Source organism: Megalobrama amblycephala, linkage group LG20 (genome assembly GCF_018812025.1).
Source record: "Megalobrama amblycephala isolate DHTTF-2021 linkage group LG20, ASM1881202v1, whole genome shotgun sequence".
NCBI classification, from domain to species: domain Eukaryota; kingdom Metazoa; phylum Chordata; class Actinopteri; order Cypriniformes; family Xenocyprididae; genus Megalobrama; species Megalobrama amblycephala.
Window position 1 is genome coordinate 13,220,599 of NC_063063.1, and position 20,928 is coordinate 13,241,526.

The 20,928-nt window shown below is 37.2% G+C and overlaps 1 protein-coding gene across 1 annotated transcript; it reads left to right on the top strand.

The window, feature by feature from the left end:
- The first annotated feature begins 139 nt into the window (after positions 1 to 139).
- Positions 140 to 19,999, top strand: baiap2l1a (BAR/IMD domain containing adaptor protein 2 like 1a). Its single transcript, XM_048170641.1, is given in 15 exon segments — positions 140 to 386; positions 1,148 to 1,223; positions 1,396 to 1,482; positions 8,305 to 8,366; positions 9,464 to 9,535; positions 9,633 to 9,704; positions 9,706 to 9,768; positions 12,735 to 12,887; positions 13,344 to 13,499; positions 13,604 to 13,724; positions 13,918 to 14,131; positions 15,944 to 16,003; positions 16,121 to 16,280; positions 18,847 to 18,887; positions 18,985 to 19,999. Coding segments are annotated over 15 exon segments (1,461 nt in total). The 5' UTR covers positions 140 to 335; the 3' UTR covers positions 19,058 to 19,999.
- Positions 20,000 to 20,928: the final 929 nt, after the last annotated feature.

The window sequence follows — 20,928 nt, forward strand, 5'->3', positions numbered from 1 at the left end:
TTGACGCTCAAAATAATATATAAAAGTAACAAGCAACAACAAAGAGAAACAAAATAAAACCGAAAAAAGGATAGACATTTCTGATTGAGCTCAGATAGCTATGACGTCACGGATCCCACCTTTCCACGTGTGGCATGAGGTCGCGCGGAAAGGTTTCATCCTCCTTCGGTGCATCAGTGCAGTATCGTGTTCTCCTCGAGAGCGCCTGAGCGCTCTGATCTCTGCCGCTTTCACACACGTTAACAGGTGGGACGAAAACACAGCTTTACGACTTGAACGGGGAAAGTTAAAACAAACACATTGTCACAAAGGACGTTTGAGGAATACCTGCTAAAATGTCTCGAGCCCCGGAGGACGTGAACAAACTCACCGAGAGCACATATAAGGTAAAAGTCGGTTTAAACTGCGTGTATGTATCTTATTTGTCATAGACCACCTGTTACTAAACTAAGTACGTACAACCTTGAAGTTGTGTTGGTTAGTTTAATAATGAAGTGCTATTTTATGGCACTCTTACATTTTGTAATTAAGGTATACGTGTGAGTTGTGCAATATAGGCATGAATGCATTTTAAAGTGTTTCAGTTCAGTTGGGTTTCTGGGTTGAGTTAAGAAACCTGTTTGTGCTGGACTGTTTCTGTTATTGCATACTTGACTGTTCATTGTTTTGCTAAGGGTGTGTTCCTGGGAATTGCATTACAGAAGGGCATTTCAATAGAGACCCAGAGGGACCTTGAGTTTAGGAGGACTTTGATCTCATAGGCCATATAATTATAATTATAAGTCAATGTTTAAACAGTGCTATTTTTAGTAGAGATATTTTTAGAAAGTAAAGTTACCGTAAATATGGTGTATTTTATTGTATGGACAATAAAATGTTGTTTACATAGAAAGAGAAATATTTGTCTTTTTGAAATGTGGAAAAAAGGGATAATTCTGTCATCATTTAATTCAACATTATCTTGTTCCAAACCTGAAAGATATTTAAACCCCACTGACTTTTATCGAATGGACAAAAAACAGATATTTTTCACCTAGTGTAGGAACATTCATTTAAGTCTGTTTTTGAAGATCTTTGGTTTCATTCAGCAGCAGTAAGCTGCTTTCCTTGTAACTTTGAAATATGAGCTTTGTTTCTTGCTCTCCAGAATGTGATGGAACAGTTCAACCCAGGACTACGGAATCTGGTTAACCTGGGAAAGAGCTATGAGAAATCAGTAACAGGTAATCACATCACTTTATTTACATGAAAATAAATATGCACCATACTCCATTTTCTGCGTAAAGCTGCTCAGATAATCTCTGCCCAAAAAAAAAAAAATTAAAAATTGTTTTAATACACACACCTTCGATTTCAGTTCCTGTTAATCAATATGAGTTATTCACTCTCCTGCAGCAATGACCTTTGCTGGAAAGGCATATTTCGATGCAGTCTCAAAGATTGGGGAAAATGCTGCAGTTTCTCCGGTTTCTAGGGAGCTGGGTGAGTATTACTCTGTAAACCATCGCCCAGAGGTCCTAATCTAGCCTTCGCCGAAATATATGTGCTTTGTGCACAGAGTGGCTTAACATTTCCTTGTAGATGATTCATTGCACTCAACATGTCTTTGAATGTCCAGTGCCAGTTATTTCGTCATTTTGTCAAAAGACAGTTCTGTATTTGCGTCTGCTTTAAGCCCAGACAGGTTTGCTTCTTGTTGACTTTTTGTGACTCAGCATCAGTTTGATTCATATCGTCTGGAAATAATGACAGAGCTTTATTGTGATTTATAAACTACCATCTGTGTCATGGCAACTTTTCATACTCCCCACCACTGCAGGTTTGGATTTTTTGTGCAAATTACAAAGATGAATGGCTTTGCCTTAATATTAATCTTTTAATTTGCTCAAAAAATCTGTACATGACGTTCTTAATACAAATACTTTTTTACTTACTGTAAATGAGCTTTTGCTCTCCCGTGATGTGTCCTTTTGTGTTTTACTGAGCTCCTTTGGCTTTGCCTTTCCCTGTTCTTCCTGGAATCCCTTTCAGACGGCTCAGATGACCACCAGAGAGTGAGAAATCTCTGCACATACCGGCAGCAAACACGCAAAGCAAACAGTTACTCTTTGAGACTTTGTCTGCAAACCTTTCCGCCCCTGAACCCCTTTCTTAAAGCATCATAGCTCAAATGTTCCAAACGAATATGCAAACTCAAAGTGCTTGCCATCTATATTAACATTTAGTTCAGTCATAAGACCATGCATCATATCGACATCTAATGCTGTAGTGATTACTGGTGCAGCCTTCTATGTCAACCTGTTCCGTAGATAAGGAATGCATTGCTTGTGACACTTGATTGACACAAAAGCTTGATTAAGTGAACATTGTCAACATCAACATGTCTGCAAGAATGTTCCAGAATAGTTCCAAATAAATTTAGGTTAACACAATTAAATTAATTAAAAAAGGCATTGCACCGCTCCGGAAGGCCTTTATTAACCCCCTGGAGCCATATGGATTACTTTTATGACGGTTGAATGTGCTTTTTTGGGCCTCAAAATATCGGTTACTATTCACTCCCATTATAAAGCTTGGAAGAGCCAGAATATTTTTTTAAATAACTCCGATTGTGTTTGACTGAATGAAGAAAGTCATATACACCTAGGATGGTTTGAGGGTGAATAAATTATTTTTGGATGAACTAACCCTTTAACTTGGTAGTAATTAATTAGAACTACAGACTGCATGTCTGGGCCACACATGTCATTATCTAGGTAATTAATTACCACTGTAACTCTCCATTTAGTTCTTAAACTGTGATTTCTCTAGGGAATTTAAACATTCAATTGAGCCTGTATGACTGGTATGTGAGAAGTGCACAGTTTGGTCACCACCCTTTTTCTCTTGCTGACACACTCTTCTAAATTTAAGACCACAAACGTTCAAATGCAGGAGTACTTTTGTTATTTTAACAAAACGAGTTTCTTAGTGGCAAGATATTTGTCATCTTATGGTGGAATTGTGTGAGACAGATGTTATCTCACTACACAAACCAGAATGTGGTTGGTAAGAACATGGTGATTTTCTAACTTGTCAAAGACTGTTTGGTTTAGGTGCTTGATAATATGTACTTGAAAATGTGTTTGAGCGGAAATAGGTCTATTTATCAACCCTTTAGGGCATTGTACTAGCGATCTTTGAGATATTTACTGTGGTTGGCAATACTGTCGTACATTAATGCTTTTTAAACTCTTTCAGCCTTCTCAAGAATTAATGCATTAAATCATTGTCTGGATTTTTCCTCAAAGAGTTTTCTAACTCTTCCTGTAATGTAGTTTAAATATTTATTTTTCTGTTAGTCACAATGATGCTTCTCAGTAGTTTTCATGTGAACTCTAGCACTTAGACAGTAGAGGACAACAAACACATCCAGTTGCCATAAATTAGATGATAAAATTAGGGTTGCGATGTAACTGAAGTAGTGACAGATCTTTTTTCCTCCATGTTGTGACATACATCCGAGTAAAATGGATTATCGAAAGGAAAAAAAATGCAGGGGGCAGAGTCTTGGTTCAGTCTACTGGCTGTTGATTGGATGGAGTCTGGTATATGCAACTAGAGAGAAGTCTGTTGTTTTTGATGGAAGATTAGGACATTTAGATTAAATGACAAGGTCAACTAAAAATGCATCAATGAATATCTCTCAGTAAGATTAATAAAACGCATAAAAAACCTCAGTGAATTTCCATCTCATGCTACCATTTCAGCACAATACCCAGATATTAAAGGGATAGTTCATCCAAAAAATGACAATTCTGTCATCATTTACTCACATTCAAGTGGGCCCTATTGACTATTGGCCCCATCAACTCTTTGGTTACCGACATTCTTCAAAATATCATCTTTTGTGTTCAGCAGAACAAAGAAATTCATAAACAACCTGAGAGTGGAACAACCTGAGAGTGAGTAAATAATGAGTAAATAATAATAATTAATTTTTGTCAACTATCCCTTAAAGGTGCAATAGGATGATTCGCTACAGAAACATTTTTTGTTATACTGGTTAAAAAGTCTCCTCATATCCTGATGGCAATCACTATGTTAAACGATATATATGTGTATATATATATATTATATATATATATATATATATATATATATATATATATATATATATATATATATATATATTTTTATAAATATATATTGTCTGTGGAAGGCATAGGACCATAAAATGTTCATCCAATCTTTTATATTCGGTCCGAATGAAATAATACTATGTCCTTCCTGCCTGTCAGCGTATGTTTTAACATACCCTAGTGCTCCCTGTTCGCGCAGACATCATGCGTCATCAGCGCGTTTCATGCTTTATACTACAGATAGACCTCAGTCACGGAGCACTGTAAACAAACAGCAGCCACCTTTTACAGTTCCTGCCGAATCAAAACAACGAGCTTATGCTGCGTTCACACCATAACTACCACCGTAATTAAGAGATGGCAACCCGTGATGTTCTAACCAGAGCTGTTCACGTCCTCAGACTTGGAATTATGCATTTCCATATCAAAAGTATCAACACCTAAATTAATCTGCAGCAGTCAGGTACACTTTTCACATAACATTTTGTAATGTTACGTGCTTTGAGACATGAGGTTGTTTTTAACGCAGTCTCTTGTGGCGCTTTGCCGAGAGCAGCTGTGTGTGTGCATGTTCTTGTGTTTTGGAGGAGGCGTGGCTTTGGATGGTGATTTGCATGGAGGGTGGGATCATATGCTTTCAATGCTAGCAGGCTAATGTTAGCATTTCCAGATCTCTTACTGCACCTTTAAATGGGTTATACATTCGATTCACTTATTATGATTTAATTTATTAAATGTGTTGAATTTAAAGTCAATATGAGAAATAAAATAAGGACAATTTTACTTAATTAATGTTCCTGCTCTTATTGTGAACTTATCATCAGTGCACATTATTCCAAAGAAAAAAGTATTTCCTTGTAGTTAAATGTCATTACTTGCTCTTCCAGTCTGAAGCAACTTTAATTTTCTGCTGATGTAACTTAAGCTGTGCGGGCTATTGGATAATGTTAACTAATCTCCAAATAGCTATTTGGGCATTGTGTTAGCAAATTCACATTCTGTTTATTCTAAATTGTAAAAATAAGTTTATTTCTCAGTGAATATCCTGTTTCACTCAGAGAAGTGTCACATTATAGAAGTAAAATTGTGATTTACTTTGACATTAACACATTTCCTGCATTTGATGTTTGCACATATTTCACATCAAAATGTTTTCAGTCTGCAAATGTTTTCTTCAAATGATTTTCCCATTGGAGGTGTCTGCATTAGGACAGGGGATTTCTCTTGCATTAGTAAAGTGTGGCATTCATAGATCACAGATACATGGAAATCCCTGAGCCTGTTTATTTATACCTGAGGCATTCTAATTTTACTTTAAAACGCAATTCACTGACAATGTGCTGTACTTTCATATTATCCAAATAAATGCAGGTGCACTTGAAGGGCATACCATGGGAATAGTTTGATGCACACAGTAATTTTAGTTGTTGTTGTAGCAAGGATTTATTGTCACAGATCATGTCTCAGTCGCTCTTGCATAATATTAACTTGCTTTTGAAAGCATCACCTGTCATGTCCAGGAAACTCTTTTCCTTGTCATAGGAATTCATGGCATCAAAACTGAAATGGTTTGTTGTTTAAACAGAAAGAGATTGTATAAGAATATGTTCATTCTTAAGCCTGCTCTTAATATTAATAATCTGGTAGTGTAGTGTAAATGGTGAAGAAGCACAGTGTTGTACAAACAAACAGCAGTTGTGTTTGTAATGTTTTTAGTATGCTATTTTAGGTTGCAACCTTCCAAGAATAAATCCATCCCAGCTGTTGATGGCATTACCAAAACAAAGATTCCCTGTGTCTCTCTCGCATATTTTAAGTCAAGATAATGTGAACGAGATGTAATATAACACAAACACATAATTGTTAACAATGTTTCTGCCAAGTTGTAATATGGCAGGTTACACTTTCACACTGATATTTCATTAAATCTGAGTTTATAAAAATTTCAAAATAATACAAATTAGTGTATTTCGAACTGGCCTATATGCATAATCATAAAGGAACAACAACACATGCAACAAAACCATGAAACAAGATGGTGCAAGCCACATGATTGGTTGAGCTCAGTGCTCGTCACTTCTTAAATGATCTAACTTTTTACTTCTTATTAGAACTTCTTTTTTGAAGGCAAGCTTACAAAGGTTGATAATGTTTTGAGAAGCAATCTATTAAAGTTGCTTTGATGGACAGAAACAATGTTATGAAAGTTATGTGCCAATCAATCAACGCCTGCTATTCTACCTGATGCTTAGCTGTTTTGTATTGCTCTGTATTCTGACTGCGCTTTGATTAAGTGGCACCCGGGGTTTCTTTGGCAAAGATACAATGGGATAAACAAATGTACTGTTTCACATTTGACAAACCACAACTGAATTATTTTGTCTACTGCTCGATTTTGAAATGTAAATCTGGGCGCACTGTCTCAAATACAAAAATTAACTAAAATCAAACCAAAATGAATAATTAACATGCGTCGTTTACATTTTCGGCTGTTGGTTGGAGATATACAGCTTAATTCAGGCCCACATTCCCTAAGTCCATTGTACAATCAGGGTGCCATTTGTTCATCTATACGGTTTGACTGCAAGTTTTGTGCTGGCCGGCTCACGAATGAATCCACTGTGGTGTCAAGCTGTTTCCAAGACGGAAAGACCAGATTACAGCTCACTGATCGGATTGTACTTTACGGCTGTGCGGTCCAGATGGACTGTGAGCAGCTGTGTGTGTCCTGAAACCAGTGTGCTGGCAGTAGGGCTGCATGATATTTGAGGGAAAAAAAATACATATTACCATATGAAAACAATTTAACCAGATGACTTTAATAGTTTTATTTGGAAATAATTAATAATTCTAGAATGATTAGGGTGATTTTTGTCAGGCAGTGCATCTGCAGAGCAAATAATAAACAATTTACAAGCTCAATAGAACAAAGATACAAATGAAATAAACAGTGCTTGTATGTTTTTTGGAATTCAGTGTTTGCACGCGAGTTACAAATTGAGTTCTCTTTCGCCTCTTACTGCGCTCATATGGTTTAAAATCGCGTGAATGTTTAAACTGACAGGACCTGAAACGTAGAAATTATAAAATTCTACGATAGTTCAACTTAATTCTGAGAATCACGTTGTTTTAAACCATAGTGCCTGGTCTGTACAGATCCCTATACTTGACATCACACATCCTGCGATGTGACTATTGCTGATGCATCGCGATATTGATGCTAAAACAATATATCGTGCAGCCCTAGCTGGCGGGTGGATTTCAGTACCAACAAATTAAACTGGAATCTGGAGCTGACGAAAAAAAGCATCGGTGTTGCCCAGAGAGCTAGTGTGAAATCTGTTGGTGACATGATGGAACATCCTTGAGATGGCCAGGTCCAATGTATGGATCCAATCACATAAAATGGAGGAAGGGAACTGTTATCGGATTCGGAATACCATAATTTGATGCAATTATCCATTGTAGACAACTGACTATTGCAAATAATCTGAAATCAACATGACACATCCTTCAAATCCAATTTTATCCGTAATATGACATATTTGTGAAATATTTGGATAATTATTGTGAAAAACTGTAGGATGGGAATTTGATGAAGAAAAAATCCAGGGAAGCAGAGGACATAGATTAAATTTACTAGGGGTACATAATGATTTCATTTGCATTGCAGTTTTTCATTTAGCTTTTATACATTTAAAAGTTGATTTTACTGATAATGATTCTCCATTTAGGCTTTTCCATCGGCAGGGATGCCCTGTAACCTTTGTAAGGTTGTGTACCTTTATACTACATCTCTTGGGTTGTGAAAACACAGAGCAGGTGCTGATACTCAGTACAAAGACTGCATTTACTGACTCACTCCACTGACCTTACCATGCTAATGATGCTTTTATAACTGCTAGATGTGTGATAATGCTGCAGCTCACCTCAGTTTGTTTGCTGTAAGGTTTGTTTTTATGAGCAACACTAATGGAGCCTCAGCAAGATGAAATTGATACTGATCATACAGAGTAGGAAAGACGCATGCTAAAGGTGTAGTCATAGAGGAATACACATGTACTTGATAACTCTCTGAAGGCAGCTTTGAACTGTTTATCCAGTTGAGATGGAAACAAAACTATAAAAAAAACACACTATAAATACCAGTAATGTAGCAATAATGTTTATTTTTTCTTCTCAGGAGTGGTGCTAATGGAGATTTCAGAAGTGCACAAGAAGGTCCAACTGGAGCTGGAGGAATCTGTAAGTATGCAAGGTTCTTCATCTTGAAACTTCAGTTTTTTTCTCTTATTCCTCTCCAACTGCAGAAGAAACTGAAGAACAGATATTCTGTATGTTCCACAAGTTATAAATATAAATTAAGCTAATTTCCTGCTCAAAAGTTTGCATACCCTTGACTCTTTATATTGTGTGTGGCCAATGCTGGCCATCAATGACTGCTTGGAACCTTTTGGGTTAATAATTCTGAATTTATAGAAATTATTATTTTGCCTTGTGAAATGTATAGACTACTGTTCAAAAGTTTGAGGTCAGTAAGATGTTATTAATAGTTTTGTTTTGTTGAACAAAACTATCAGTAGTTTCGATCAATCATTAAATTGATCAAAAATATGCGTAAAGTTATTTATAATGTTACCAAAAGAATCCTGAACCTGTTTTGAACATATGATATGAAATGTTTCTTGAGCAGCAAATCAGCATATTAGAGTGATTGCATGTGACACTGACGACTGGAGTAATGATGCTGAAAATTAAGCTTTGCCATCATAGGAATAAATGTCATTTTAAAATAAATGAAATAAGAATGGTTAAAAAGTTATTTTAAAAAAATTAAATGTAAATTTCGAAATATTGCCGTAAAGCCATAATAAAGATACAAAATACAATTATGTAAAACATATTCATAAAACCTATGAGCCATAAAACCTATGAGCAGAACTAGCTGGCAATTGGACGAAACCTTTATGACATGAGCTTTGTGTATTTGTAACTTCAAACATTTTTGTAGTCACATGATTTGATATTATAATTCATACAGTCATATTTTGCCTTGGGGATAGTATGTGTGCTGAAATTATCTGTGGTATGTGACTGTATTGAGGGCTGACTCTTTGCTCTCTTGACTTGTAGGGCATTTCTTCCTCCAAAATCATTTTTATCAGCTGATCTTTGGTATTCAAACTTCTGTTATAAATATTTAACCACCAGCGCTGATAAGATAACCATTTTTGTTCAAATTCTCTACATAGTCGTGTTATCGTAGTATTGGAATTCATCAGATATTGTTATCGCTGTGTGATGATGATGATGATTTATTGCCATTAACCTTTTTATTACAGTTCATGAGGTTCCACAGAGAGCTCATCGCTGAACTGGAGAAGAAAACTGATATGGATATCAAGTACATGAATGTGAGTATTGCTTGTTTTTCTCCTCGTCATACTTCCCATATGGCATTTACCTGTGCAAGGACATTTCATCAATGCTGTGGTATTACATTCCCTCTAGGCCACATTCAAAAGATACCAGTCAGAACACAAATTGAAGCAAGACTTCTTGGACAAATCACAGGCTGACCTGAAAGAAACTGCGCAGAAAAAGTCAAGGGAAACATTCGTCCAAATATGAAATCAAAGAAAATGAGGTGAGAGTTTATTGTATTTTTGAAATGAAATCTATCTATCTGGCAGTCTTTTCTGTCTGATCATTACAACAAAGCTGTTTAGTTTGTAGTCCTAATTTATGGACAAGAATTAGCATTTTTGAGCCATGGTTTTCCTCTAGGTTTTTAGGCTAGTGGTTTACAATTTATGAGTAAAATTGTCTGTGATTTTAATATTACATGAACAAACATACACATTTGTTATCAACATAAAAGACACAGTCATACCTCAGTCGTGAATTTTGGCAGTGATACAGGCAGTGAGACAGAGCGCAACGGGTCATATTACTATAAGAACTACACTGGAGGGGAACGTAATCGGCGACAACATATGCTAAACAAACAAAAAAAAAAACATTCATTATTTTTAACCATGTCAAAGAATTATTTCACCTGTCGCCGAATACTTATAGTAAAATGACCCGTTGCGGTCTGTCTCACTGCCTGTATCCACTTTTGTGTCCTTAAACATTCGTTTTTGGGGGTCGACAGTTTATAGAAACTTAGTTCTGGGTCTTTAGCTTGTTTGCTGTACACCTTTTCACATAGCAGCCTTTAGACATTGTTCTGTTTTTTGTTATAAGTCAGAAATGACAAGCAGGCAGTATCACACTATGCAAATTGAATGGAGACGGTTGGATTGTTTCCCTCCCCAGTGATGAGGGCGTGGCCTAAATGCGCTCTGTCTCTATACACACAGTGATTGGCTGATGGGGGAGGAGTCAGCGATTTAATCATAGAAATATTGTAGAATGAGGTGTCATGTTTCCATATTCAAATAAAGGTTATAAAAAGGTAAATGGTCACTAATTAAACTAGTATATACAGTCTTTCTAATCAGCATGAGAAGAGGAATAAATACACAGATGAGAGCCGACTCGCCTATAGTTACTTTGACAGTTTTCTGCATCCCTCCGCCACCCCGTCCCTCACTCTTGGCTGGGGATATAGAGAGAACTTTGGGTTTGGGCTAAATTCCAAGCTCGGAGCCCTCGATCCCCTTGGACAGTACACCAAATATGCTTATTACATATTTTATTACTCTATTCAATTATTTGTAAGTGTGAACTCATGAAAACCACTGCCACAGGTAATCGGACAATATTTTTTTATTTGTTAAAGATTTATTTTTGGCACCTCATCATAGATTCAAATCTATAAATCAAAATGTATTGCATTTATGAAGAAAAGGTTCCAGCACCTAAGGCTCTATCACTATTGCCTCAATAGTGTACAGTGTCTTTATGTGGATTAGGACTGTTTGTGATTTGGTCTTAGTGAATTAGGAGTCCTCTTGACTACTCCTTACGTTTCACAGATTTAGGAGCTAGTTTTAGTGCTAAAATGCTTTGTGAAGTACTCTTAGAGCAAAAATTTAGGACTCCTAAAATTAGGACTGACACGTCCATTATTTTTAAGAGTTTCTCCTAAATCTGCAATTTAGGAGCTACTTTTAGCCTTAAGATGTTTTGTGAATACGGCCCCAGATGAAATTTCACTTCATGTCAGTTTTATTAAAGACTACAACTACCACAAGGATGTGTTTTATATGTTTGATAAATAAACCATTTAGTCCTTATATAGCAACATTAAAAAAACATTGGCTTCAAAATTCTATTTTGTAGGGCAAAATGTGACAAGTCTTTTCAAAGTAATATTCACTTCAGACAGTATTTTACTTATAAATCCAAAATCTAAAAGTCAAAAGGAAGTTATCAAGGAAACTCATGACAAAGGGTTTGCTCTGCATGACAAAGGGAACAGATCTATTCGATTTAGTTTCTGGCTCAATATCAACCTGATTTGCACTCATTCTACTGGGGTGGGCTCTTTCAATCATCAGTTTTAAAAGCTCAACAGTCACCATTGTGTTCTTCCTTTCAAAGGTGTATTGTTTCCTTGAACGGTTAGCAGTTGAAACCTTTTTTTATTTCATGTGTTTGCTTCTGAGTTTGTCTTTTTTTGACACATGTCTGAAGGAAAATTGAACTGAGCTGCTGCTGAGTTTAACAAAGCTTCACCCACAATCATGAAAATTGTTTTAACGGAGTCAAACATTCACATTAAAATATTTTTTAGTTATTGTGCAATTTGTATTGGCTTTGCAAATCACAATAAATCTGAAACTTGAAATTGCCATTGTAAGCACAGTATCAAACTTAAAGCTCAGACATGTGGTGTGGTTGCACTTCGGGCAACCAGAGTTCAAATCCCGACTTGAGGTCCTTTCCTGGTCCAATTCCCTTTCCCATGATTGTCCTGCTACTGTCCTATATAAAATAAAAGCAAAAAGGCCAAAAATGTAGCTTAAAAATTATCTTTTTGGGTGGGGCAGATGCAAACTTGTTTGCCATCATGCAATTCATGTACAGCTTGAGTTGATGAGATGTCATTTACCAGAGTAGTGACTAGAATCTGATCCAAAATCATGTCAGATCATGTCCCTGACAAAACCCACTGAATCATAATTTCATATAGCCATGAAGTCATATCATGCATTCATATTGCACTGAGACAATACTTGTGTGGGACTTTCGTGTCCAGGCATGATCTGCAAACGATTCTGAAAACAACTCCAAGGAAACAAGCAACGTCCACCGTCACTATGACAACTTGCACAGAACTACTGTATAATAGCGAGGGGAATCCTGTGAAGAAGAACAGAGCTCTGTTTCTAGTGTCATTTTCACAGGTCTGCTGGGTAACAGCTCCGTTCTATAAAAGCAAAATGACTGCATTAGCATGTGGTGTTGACTGTGTGGACTTGTTAAATATGTTGATGTCTCTCATTTTGTTAAATGTGATGTTTTGTTTGTATTTCTCAAATGCAATCTGTTCCAAAAAGATGTATTTCCAGAAAGAAATCAAGTACATCTGTACCACTCTAGCTGACTACTATGAGCATATACTGTGATGCAGCCATATTGTATGATTGATTTTATTTCTAGTGTATGGAGACCATCTCATCCCGGCAGACAGACATGCAGAAGTTTATTGCAGAAGGATGTAAGGAAGCTCTGATGGAAGAGAAAAGGAGATTCTGTTTCCTAGTGGATAAACATTGTGCCTTCTCCTATCAGCTAGCAGCCTTCCATGACAAGGATTTACTGATTCAGCTTTCTGATTCAAATATTACTTACTGATTTTCCAGTTAATATTGTTGTTAGACTTGGGAACAATTGAATTAAAATGGTACCTGTACATGAAGAGTCTTTGTTTAGTACTATGTTTTGAATCTTTTTAAAAGAAGTCTAAACTCCATTACTCCTGTCTTCAGTGTCACATGATCCTTCAGAAATCAATAATATGATATATGAATATGACTAATATGCTGATTTGGAAAATTGAATCCATGTTACCATTTTTTTTTTTTTTTTTTTTTAGGATTATTTGATTAATAGAAAGTTGATTTAAAAGAACAGCATTCATTTTGAGACAGAAATCTTTTGTAACATTATAAATGCCTTAACTGTAAATTTCAATCAATTTAATGCATCCTTGTGGAATAAAAGTATTAATTTCTTAATTTCAAACTGTATGTGCACTTACACCCACAGGCTAAGGAGATACTGACCGTCAAACTGCCCAGCTGGCAAGATAAGTGTACCGATGCCACCAGGGTGCCAGACACAGTGATATCCATGATTGAAAATCTGCGGACTCCAATGTCAGTCATACCCGAGTCCTCGCCTACATTGGAGCACAGTGACAGGGTTAGTCCCATGTTAGAACATGATGTGCCTCCATTCAATTTACATATGACCGTTTAAATGTTTACTGACATTATGGCACTTTTTTTTTTTTTTTTTTTCCTCAGACCAATTCTGGTTCGATTGTTCCACCCCCAGCCCCGTCACTCAAAGCCCACACGAGTCCACTGGCCAACATGTTCTCCCAGGACATTCCCAAAAGCCCCATCTCATCAGAGCACTACTCAGGCAAGCTTATGGCTCCCTCACACTTTGATCTAATCAGACTTCATCACTTCTGCTCTCAACAATCAAGTGCACTAGTCTATGTGTTGATGAGGCAGTCCTTGAAACATTGCTGTGATTACTAATTTAGCTGATTACTGCCGCAAAATATCTTTTGTTAATGTCGCTTAAATTGCGTTTGCTTTGAAATCAACAGATCAAGACAGTCTAGATGGAAACGGCCTGTCTAGGTCTGAATCTGTGTCTAGCGGTATGGATGTGGCCAAGAAGAGCAGGGTGCAAACTATCTTCCCCCACACAGCAGGGAATAACCAGACCCTGCTGAGCTTTGATGATGGAGACATTATTACGCTGCTTATCCAAGATGAGCGAGATGGATGGCTGTATGGAGAACTAGAACATACTGGACAGTAAGTTCTAAAAAACATTCATTCAATTCAAAATTGCTTTTCATCCTTAAAAGGATAGTTCACCCAAAAATGAAAATTCGGTCATCGTTTACTCACTCTCATGATGTTCCAAACCTAAAACTCCAAACCTTAGGGGCAGTTTTGACCTAATGATTAGAAAGTCGGACTTGTAGCCCAAAGGTCGCAGGTTCAAGTCTCAGTACCAGCAGGAAATGTAATGCACTTTCTTCCACTCTCATTACCCACAACTGAGGTGCCCTTGAAGAAGGCACCTAACCCCCAATCGCTTCCCGTGCGCTGCAGCAAAAACGGCTGCCCACTGCTCCGGGTGTGTGTTCATGGTGTGTGTGTGTCCACTACTGTGTGTGTGCGTACTTGGATGGGTGAAATGTAGAGCACAAATTGTGGGACACCATACTTGGCCACAACACTACTTCACTAAAAGACTGAATTTCTTCTGTGGAACACAAAAAAAAGTTTTTGAAAAATATCTCAGTATTTACTTATTTATTTATTGTGTGTGTCCATAAATGAAAGTCAGCAGGGTCCAATATTTGTTTTGGACTCTATTGACTTTGAAACATTAAACCTTTTGTATTCTGCTGACAAAAAAGTCAGTCATATAGGTTTGGAACAATATGAGGCACATTAAGGACACTGAAATTTTTCATTATATTTTCTTTGTCCATGGTGCCACTTTGACTTGGATGTTAACAGCATTAGCTTTTCTAAAGTGGAAATACTGGTTCCAAGCTTCTATTCATCGGATTTACTCTTCTAATTCGCACAGTTTGGTAAGGCATGTTTGACATGTCAAACATCTTAGAGGTGCTTATATAAGTTATTACGAGGGAACAAGTGCTGCTGCTGTAAGCCTTTGCAGGGCAGTAGGTTTATTGGCTTTAATCCTATTAGCACAAAACAAAAATGGTACCTTCAGTTAGACATGATGAGGGGCAATTATTCTCCACTTATCACAGTCTTTTATTTCCAAATGAACAGTATATGTACATAGTTTTCTTAACCTTTCTTGATTGTGCTTCCAATGTGGGTGGTGTAACAACAGGGCGAGCTGACATTTGACCTGGCACTTTTAGAGCGAGTTTGAGTAAGGACTTAATTGTAAATGAGAATGTACATTCTCGCTTAGTGAGATGCAGCACAGACGAGAGTTGTTTAAACTGATTTTCTATCATATTGTTTACCTTTTTGAAAACGACAATTTTTGCAATTTGATTTGGAAATGACAGTGGCTTATTAAAAACATCATTTAAAATCTAAGAGGCGCATCTACAGTTTGCTATATTAACATTTACATGTAAACATTTATTCGTAGTGACATGTAAACTAAAGCATAAATGATCCTACTGCAGTGAAAGTATCAGTGTCTCTGCTTTGTGTGGTCTTACATTTGTTTGTTTTTGCATAATTTAATGAGCAGCTCTATTATTCCTGTCTAGATCTGCCATTTCAGAGGTCCAAGGTCCACAGATTTTCCCTCACTACCCATTATGCTGCCACCACTATTTTGAGAAGTGAAAATGTCTTAATGCACTGACGCACTCTTGAAGGCTCAGTTCAAAGTTATCCGCAGCTGGCGGTGTGACAGTTCCTAAGCAACCAAAACCAAATGAACTCTTCATACTACATGGTGTTTCACTGTACATTTGTGCCACTACAGTGGTTTCTGATTAGTCATAGAACTGCTGAGAACAAAAATTAGTCTTAATGCATATGGAAATGGAGCTGACACCCATTTTTGTTAGAAAATCGTGATGCACGTTATGAATATTTTTTGCTTTTCGATTGCAGGCGGGGCTGGTTTCCCTCATCTTATTGCCGGACTTACAATGAGCCAGTAATCGCAAACAGGTGACTCTGCTCTTCCTTTAATTTAAGAGCAAAAATGATGGGATTACAACTAAAAATAATGTTTATCTAACCATTAACAAAACAGTAAGACATCAATTTGTGTACTTTGTTCAGCAGAGTCGAGAGCCCGTTGCGTAGCCAGAGTGTGTCTGATCTTCCAGAGCAGCCGGAGGAAGACGAGGAGGTGGAGGAACCCGTGCTGCTGCCCCCGCCTGACTACAGTGACTCATCCAGGGACAGACCCATCAAGCCCTCCACCCCCTCTCCACAGAATACGGTAAACACAGTGCGGTGGCAAATAGGATTGCTAAGTGCAAAGTTAGTTGAATAAGCAGCCATTTTCTGGAAAGAGAGACAGAGGGGAGTATCTGGGTGACTTATCCTTTAGCAGCTGAAATAAAGAAAGCAAAGTCATTGTGGGAGGTATTCCCCTGATCGAATCAGGTTTCCCTCTAGGGCAAAAAAGAAACCTTTGCTACAGCACAGAAGGGAGATGTAAAAGATGCATACAGTAAAGTTTAAAGATGTAGACAATACAGTTTTTGTGCTCCCAGCACAACTGTTTTCAACATTGATAAGAAAGGATCATGTGACACTGGAGTACTGGCTGCTAAAAATTAAGCATTTCCATCACAGGAATAAATGACATTTTAAAATGAAAAGGAAAACATTTATTTTAGTACTGTATAACATATAGGGCCTGTTTACACCTGCTGGTCACTTCATGTATTTTTACTGATCAGGGGTGCGTTTCCCGAAAGCATCGTTAGTCAAATATGGTCGTAAGTCCCATTGAACTCTATTGGTAACGATGGAACTTGCGACCATAGTTCGCTTTGGGAAACGCACCCCAGATAGCTATGCAAAATGAATATAAATCGTCAGCGAAAGCAACAGATATATATGAGCTGCATTATTTATCATCAGCTAATTTCAAGATCAAGTGGCATCAGCACTGGAAAGATGATTTAGTCTCTCTGTACTTTTAATGAAGATGATTGTGTGTTGAGCTTCAGGATGGTACGCCGAACTTTCAGCTTCATTTGCAGTTTGCATGTTGGCTTGTTGAAGAGATACTCAGCTACTCATCTGCAGCGGGCCATATCTGTGTCGATCCGTATTGCAGTAGTGCTTCCAGTATAACATGCTTAAACTTTTTAACTTTTTTTTTTTTTTTTTTTGGGGGGAGGAGTAAAATTTATATATGTAGCTTCAACTGCCAGATGCCATTTATACCTGTTCAGTTTTGTTTGGAATGCATCTCAAACCACATCCTGAAGTGATTTGAGTGATTGCATTTCGGAGGACATTTACACGTGGTCTGGTTGGATAGCTGTCTGATCATAAAAAAAACAAAGTGACAGTTGTAAACAGAACCATAAATGCAGCCTTGGTGAGCATAAGTATTTTCACTAGTAGTCTCTTTTAGACCCCACTGTATTTATTCAGTTATACATTAGGCTTTAAATCATATAAATTTAAATCAATAAGTGGCAAGAACCACTTATGTATTGCAATAATGTAACCTTTTGTTCTTTGCCAGGGGGCCTAGGGAGGGATAGATGAATGCTCTGCATTGCTATCATTGTGAAAAATAAAAAGACATCTGAAAAATGCTCCCTACCTGGTTTTCTCATTGCGAGGGATAGTGGAGACTGTTGCACTATATTAACTGATGGCAAACTGTGTGCGAGTATCTGGCTCCCTCTCCTGAAAGACCTCAAGACACGTGCCGCATCAGGGCACAGAGATCCAATTGAAAGTGTTTAGACACAACTAATTCACCTTGAATGTGATCATATGATGGTGGGCTGGTGACTCTGGTAGACACATGTGGACTATTGTGGCAGGTCTGTGAACTCCAGTCTGTCCTTTGATGAACAAATGGTTAGTTCACCCAAAAATAGGAATTCTGTCATTTACTCTGCTTCAGTGTTTATCAATCCTGGTCCTGGGGACCCACAGCTTGGCAAGACCATGGTATGACTTAAAGGGTTAGTTCACCCAAAAATGAAAATAATGTCATTTATTACTCGCCTTCATGCCTTTCCACACCCGTAAGACCTTTGTTCATCTTCAGAAAACAAATTAAGATATTTTTGTTTAAATCCAATGACTCAGTGAGGCCTGCATAGCCAGCAATGACATTTCCTCTCTCAAGATCCATTAATGTACTAAAAACATATTTAAATCAGTTCATGTGAGTACAGTGGTTCAATATTAATATTATGAAGCGACGAGAATATTTTTGGTAAACACTGCTTCATGAAGCTTCGGAAGCGTTATGAATCAGCGTGTCGAATCATGATTCGGATTGTGTGTCAAACTGTTGAAATCATGTGACTTTGGCGCTCCGAACCACGCTTAGGCTGTGGTTGCTATGTTGTTGTTCAGAAAAATTACATGGAGTAAATCATGACAGAATGTTCAGTTTTGAGTTAACTACTCCTTTAATATGAAATAAGGCCTGCCTTGATCAAAATGTGTCAGATTTTAACTCTAGGATACTCCCAGTACTTCCTTCTCTCATATAAAGTACCATGCATCTTCCCTGACTGTTTACAGTTCATCCTCTCTTGAAGTAGTTATGATTAGATTGTCAGCGCTCAGGCAGAGAAAGCAAGCGTTTCAAGATTATCAAGATTCTTTACGCATATGATGAGGTCATAGGACACAACGATTGTTCCAGGTACTTAGTCGGCTGGTGAAGTGACTGAATCATGTGCTGACGTCCTAATCGAACCAGTCTGACAGGGGAAAATCAACTGCGCACTTTTAAGTTCTTAAGAATGGAAGCACCGTTTATGCTGATCACTTTTCATTCTTATTTCTGTTTGCAACAGGTGTCTTTGCCAAATGGTCACTCAGTGGCTCCATTCCTTGGGTGAGTGTCTTTTAACAGAAATAATTCCCCATATTACTACAACGCTCTAGAATTTAACCCTTTCTCTTGCCATCTCAATGCTTGTTTTCCCCCTCAGGGGTGGGAATCCATTTGCCACGGTCAAACTACGACCCACCATCACAAATGACAGATCTGCACCAATCATTTGATGAGAGTTCATTCAGCCCCTTCCCCGATGTGAAGTTACGTCTTCGTGGTTTTGTCTATATTGACGCATTGTAAATATGGCAGAAGAACCAAATGAAAGGATTCTGTTACAGCATCAATTTTAATCCTTAAAGTTTCTAAAAATGCAAACCAACATATTTACAGGAGGCATTATTTATAAGAATTTTAGACTTTGATTAAATTATTTTAAATTGTAACTGGATTCATACACTTGAGTTTCCAAGAGAATGCACAGCACCAAACAGGCTCTTGAATAGATATATTCTGACCATATTGGTCTTATGTCTGGGGCCTTGTAAAGGTAAAACGAAATCCCAAATGTATATTTTAAAGTTGATGTATTGCAGCCCCTAATTAGAAACATGACGTATGACCAAATCATATTTCATTTCAAAATCCAGTGAAGTAGTGAGATTTGCCAGTTGCCAAATTGTTCTGGTTGGGATGGATTAATTTTAGCCTGTTTTTGTTATACAATATCATGATTTTGTCATTTTAAAATTCTGATGTATTCTTTATCCTTCACACCTTTTACACGTTTAAAGGAGAACAATGTAAAGACACTTAGTTTAAATTGTTTATTCCTCATGTTAAAGATGAGTGCAATGTGTGGTGATAGCATTCGTACTAGCTGCACAGTTGATTTTTTGGCTTGTTGGCTTTAGCTGCACATCGTCTCAAACTTGTGAGCATTCTTCACCATGGAAGAGAAATGCTTGGGTCCTAAACAAATAAATACTTTTTTTTTTTTTTTTTAAGTCTTGTAAGATCACGTACATGTTATGCCTTTGCAAGCATGTTATTTTGTAGGGGAAGTCTTTTTTTCAGAACTTTTTCTTTTTTGTGTGTTGTTATTATTGATTCAGTGCCCCATTTCCTGTCATACCGCATTACTCAGAAATAAAGATTTATATGTCTGTTCACCTTGAGTTTTTTTTTTTTTTTTTTTTATGGTGGATCTGAATACTTCCTTCATAAATGGGTTTATATGAGATGTGTATCCTGCAAGGATAAAGGGACCATTATCCCATAGCAGAAAACAGTGATTTAATTTTGCCCTTTTCCTTCAGTACTGTAGGCAAGGCTGAGACTAAAAAAAAAGTGCAGCTATCATTTGCCCATGGAAATAGGTAAACAAACGTGTGTTTTATATTTGGTTGGTAATGTATTTACCTTTGCAATTTACTCCCACAAAAAAGAAAGACGCACGTATGTGTAATTGTAATTCTACAGTTACAATAGAATAACGATTCAGGTTACAACAAAGTTAATTAACCTATTTTTTGTTGAGGTTTGCATTGCATTGACGTCACTTCCCCACCGGAACAGTCTCCCTCAGCCGGACTAAGAGTGGCAAAAGAGCCTCCTGCATGACTGGAGGGAAACTTCGAAAACGCGAGTAAAACACGAGTAAGACAAACTATTAAACTAAAGGCTGGACTCGATAGTGTTCCTGTTACAACTTACCAAATATCCAGTAATCCATGAATATTGACACACTGCAGCCAGAAATCGTGTTTCCAGACATTTAACGTTATATATGCCTAATATGTAGCTGGGAAATACGTAAACCAAATTTGATTGTGAACGCTTTAATACAATATAGGTAGGTCTGAATCCGGTTATCACTTATATCAATGTTATATATCTTCCATTCCTAAAACTTCTATAGTTTTTGACATTGTTTGTTTAAAAACACCCAAATATGCAGAATATAAGATTGTAGATATTTAATTGATGAGCTGTCAATACAATATATAACAATATATAGGGTATGATTTTACCCCAAAATTCAACATATTGACAATAACTGCAAATCCACGTTTCGCTGCCCGGAGTGCAGTTGTTTCTG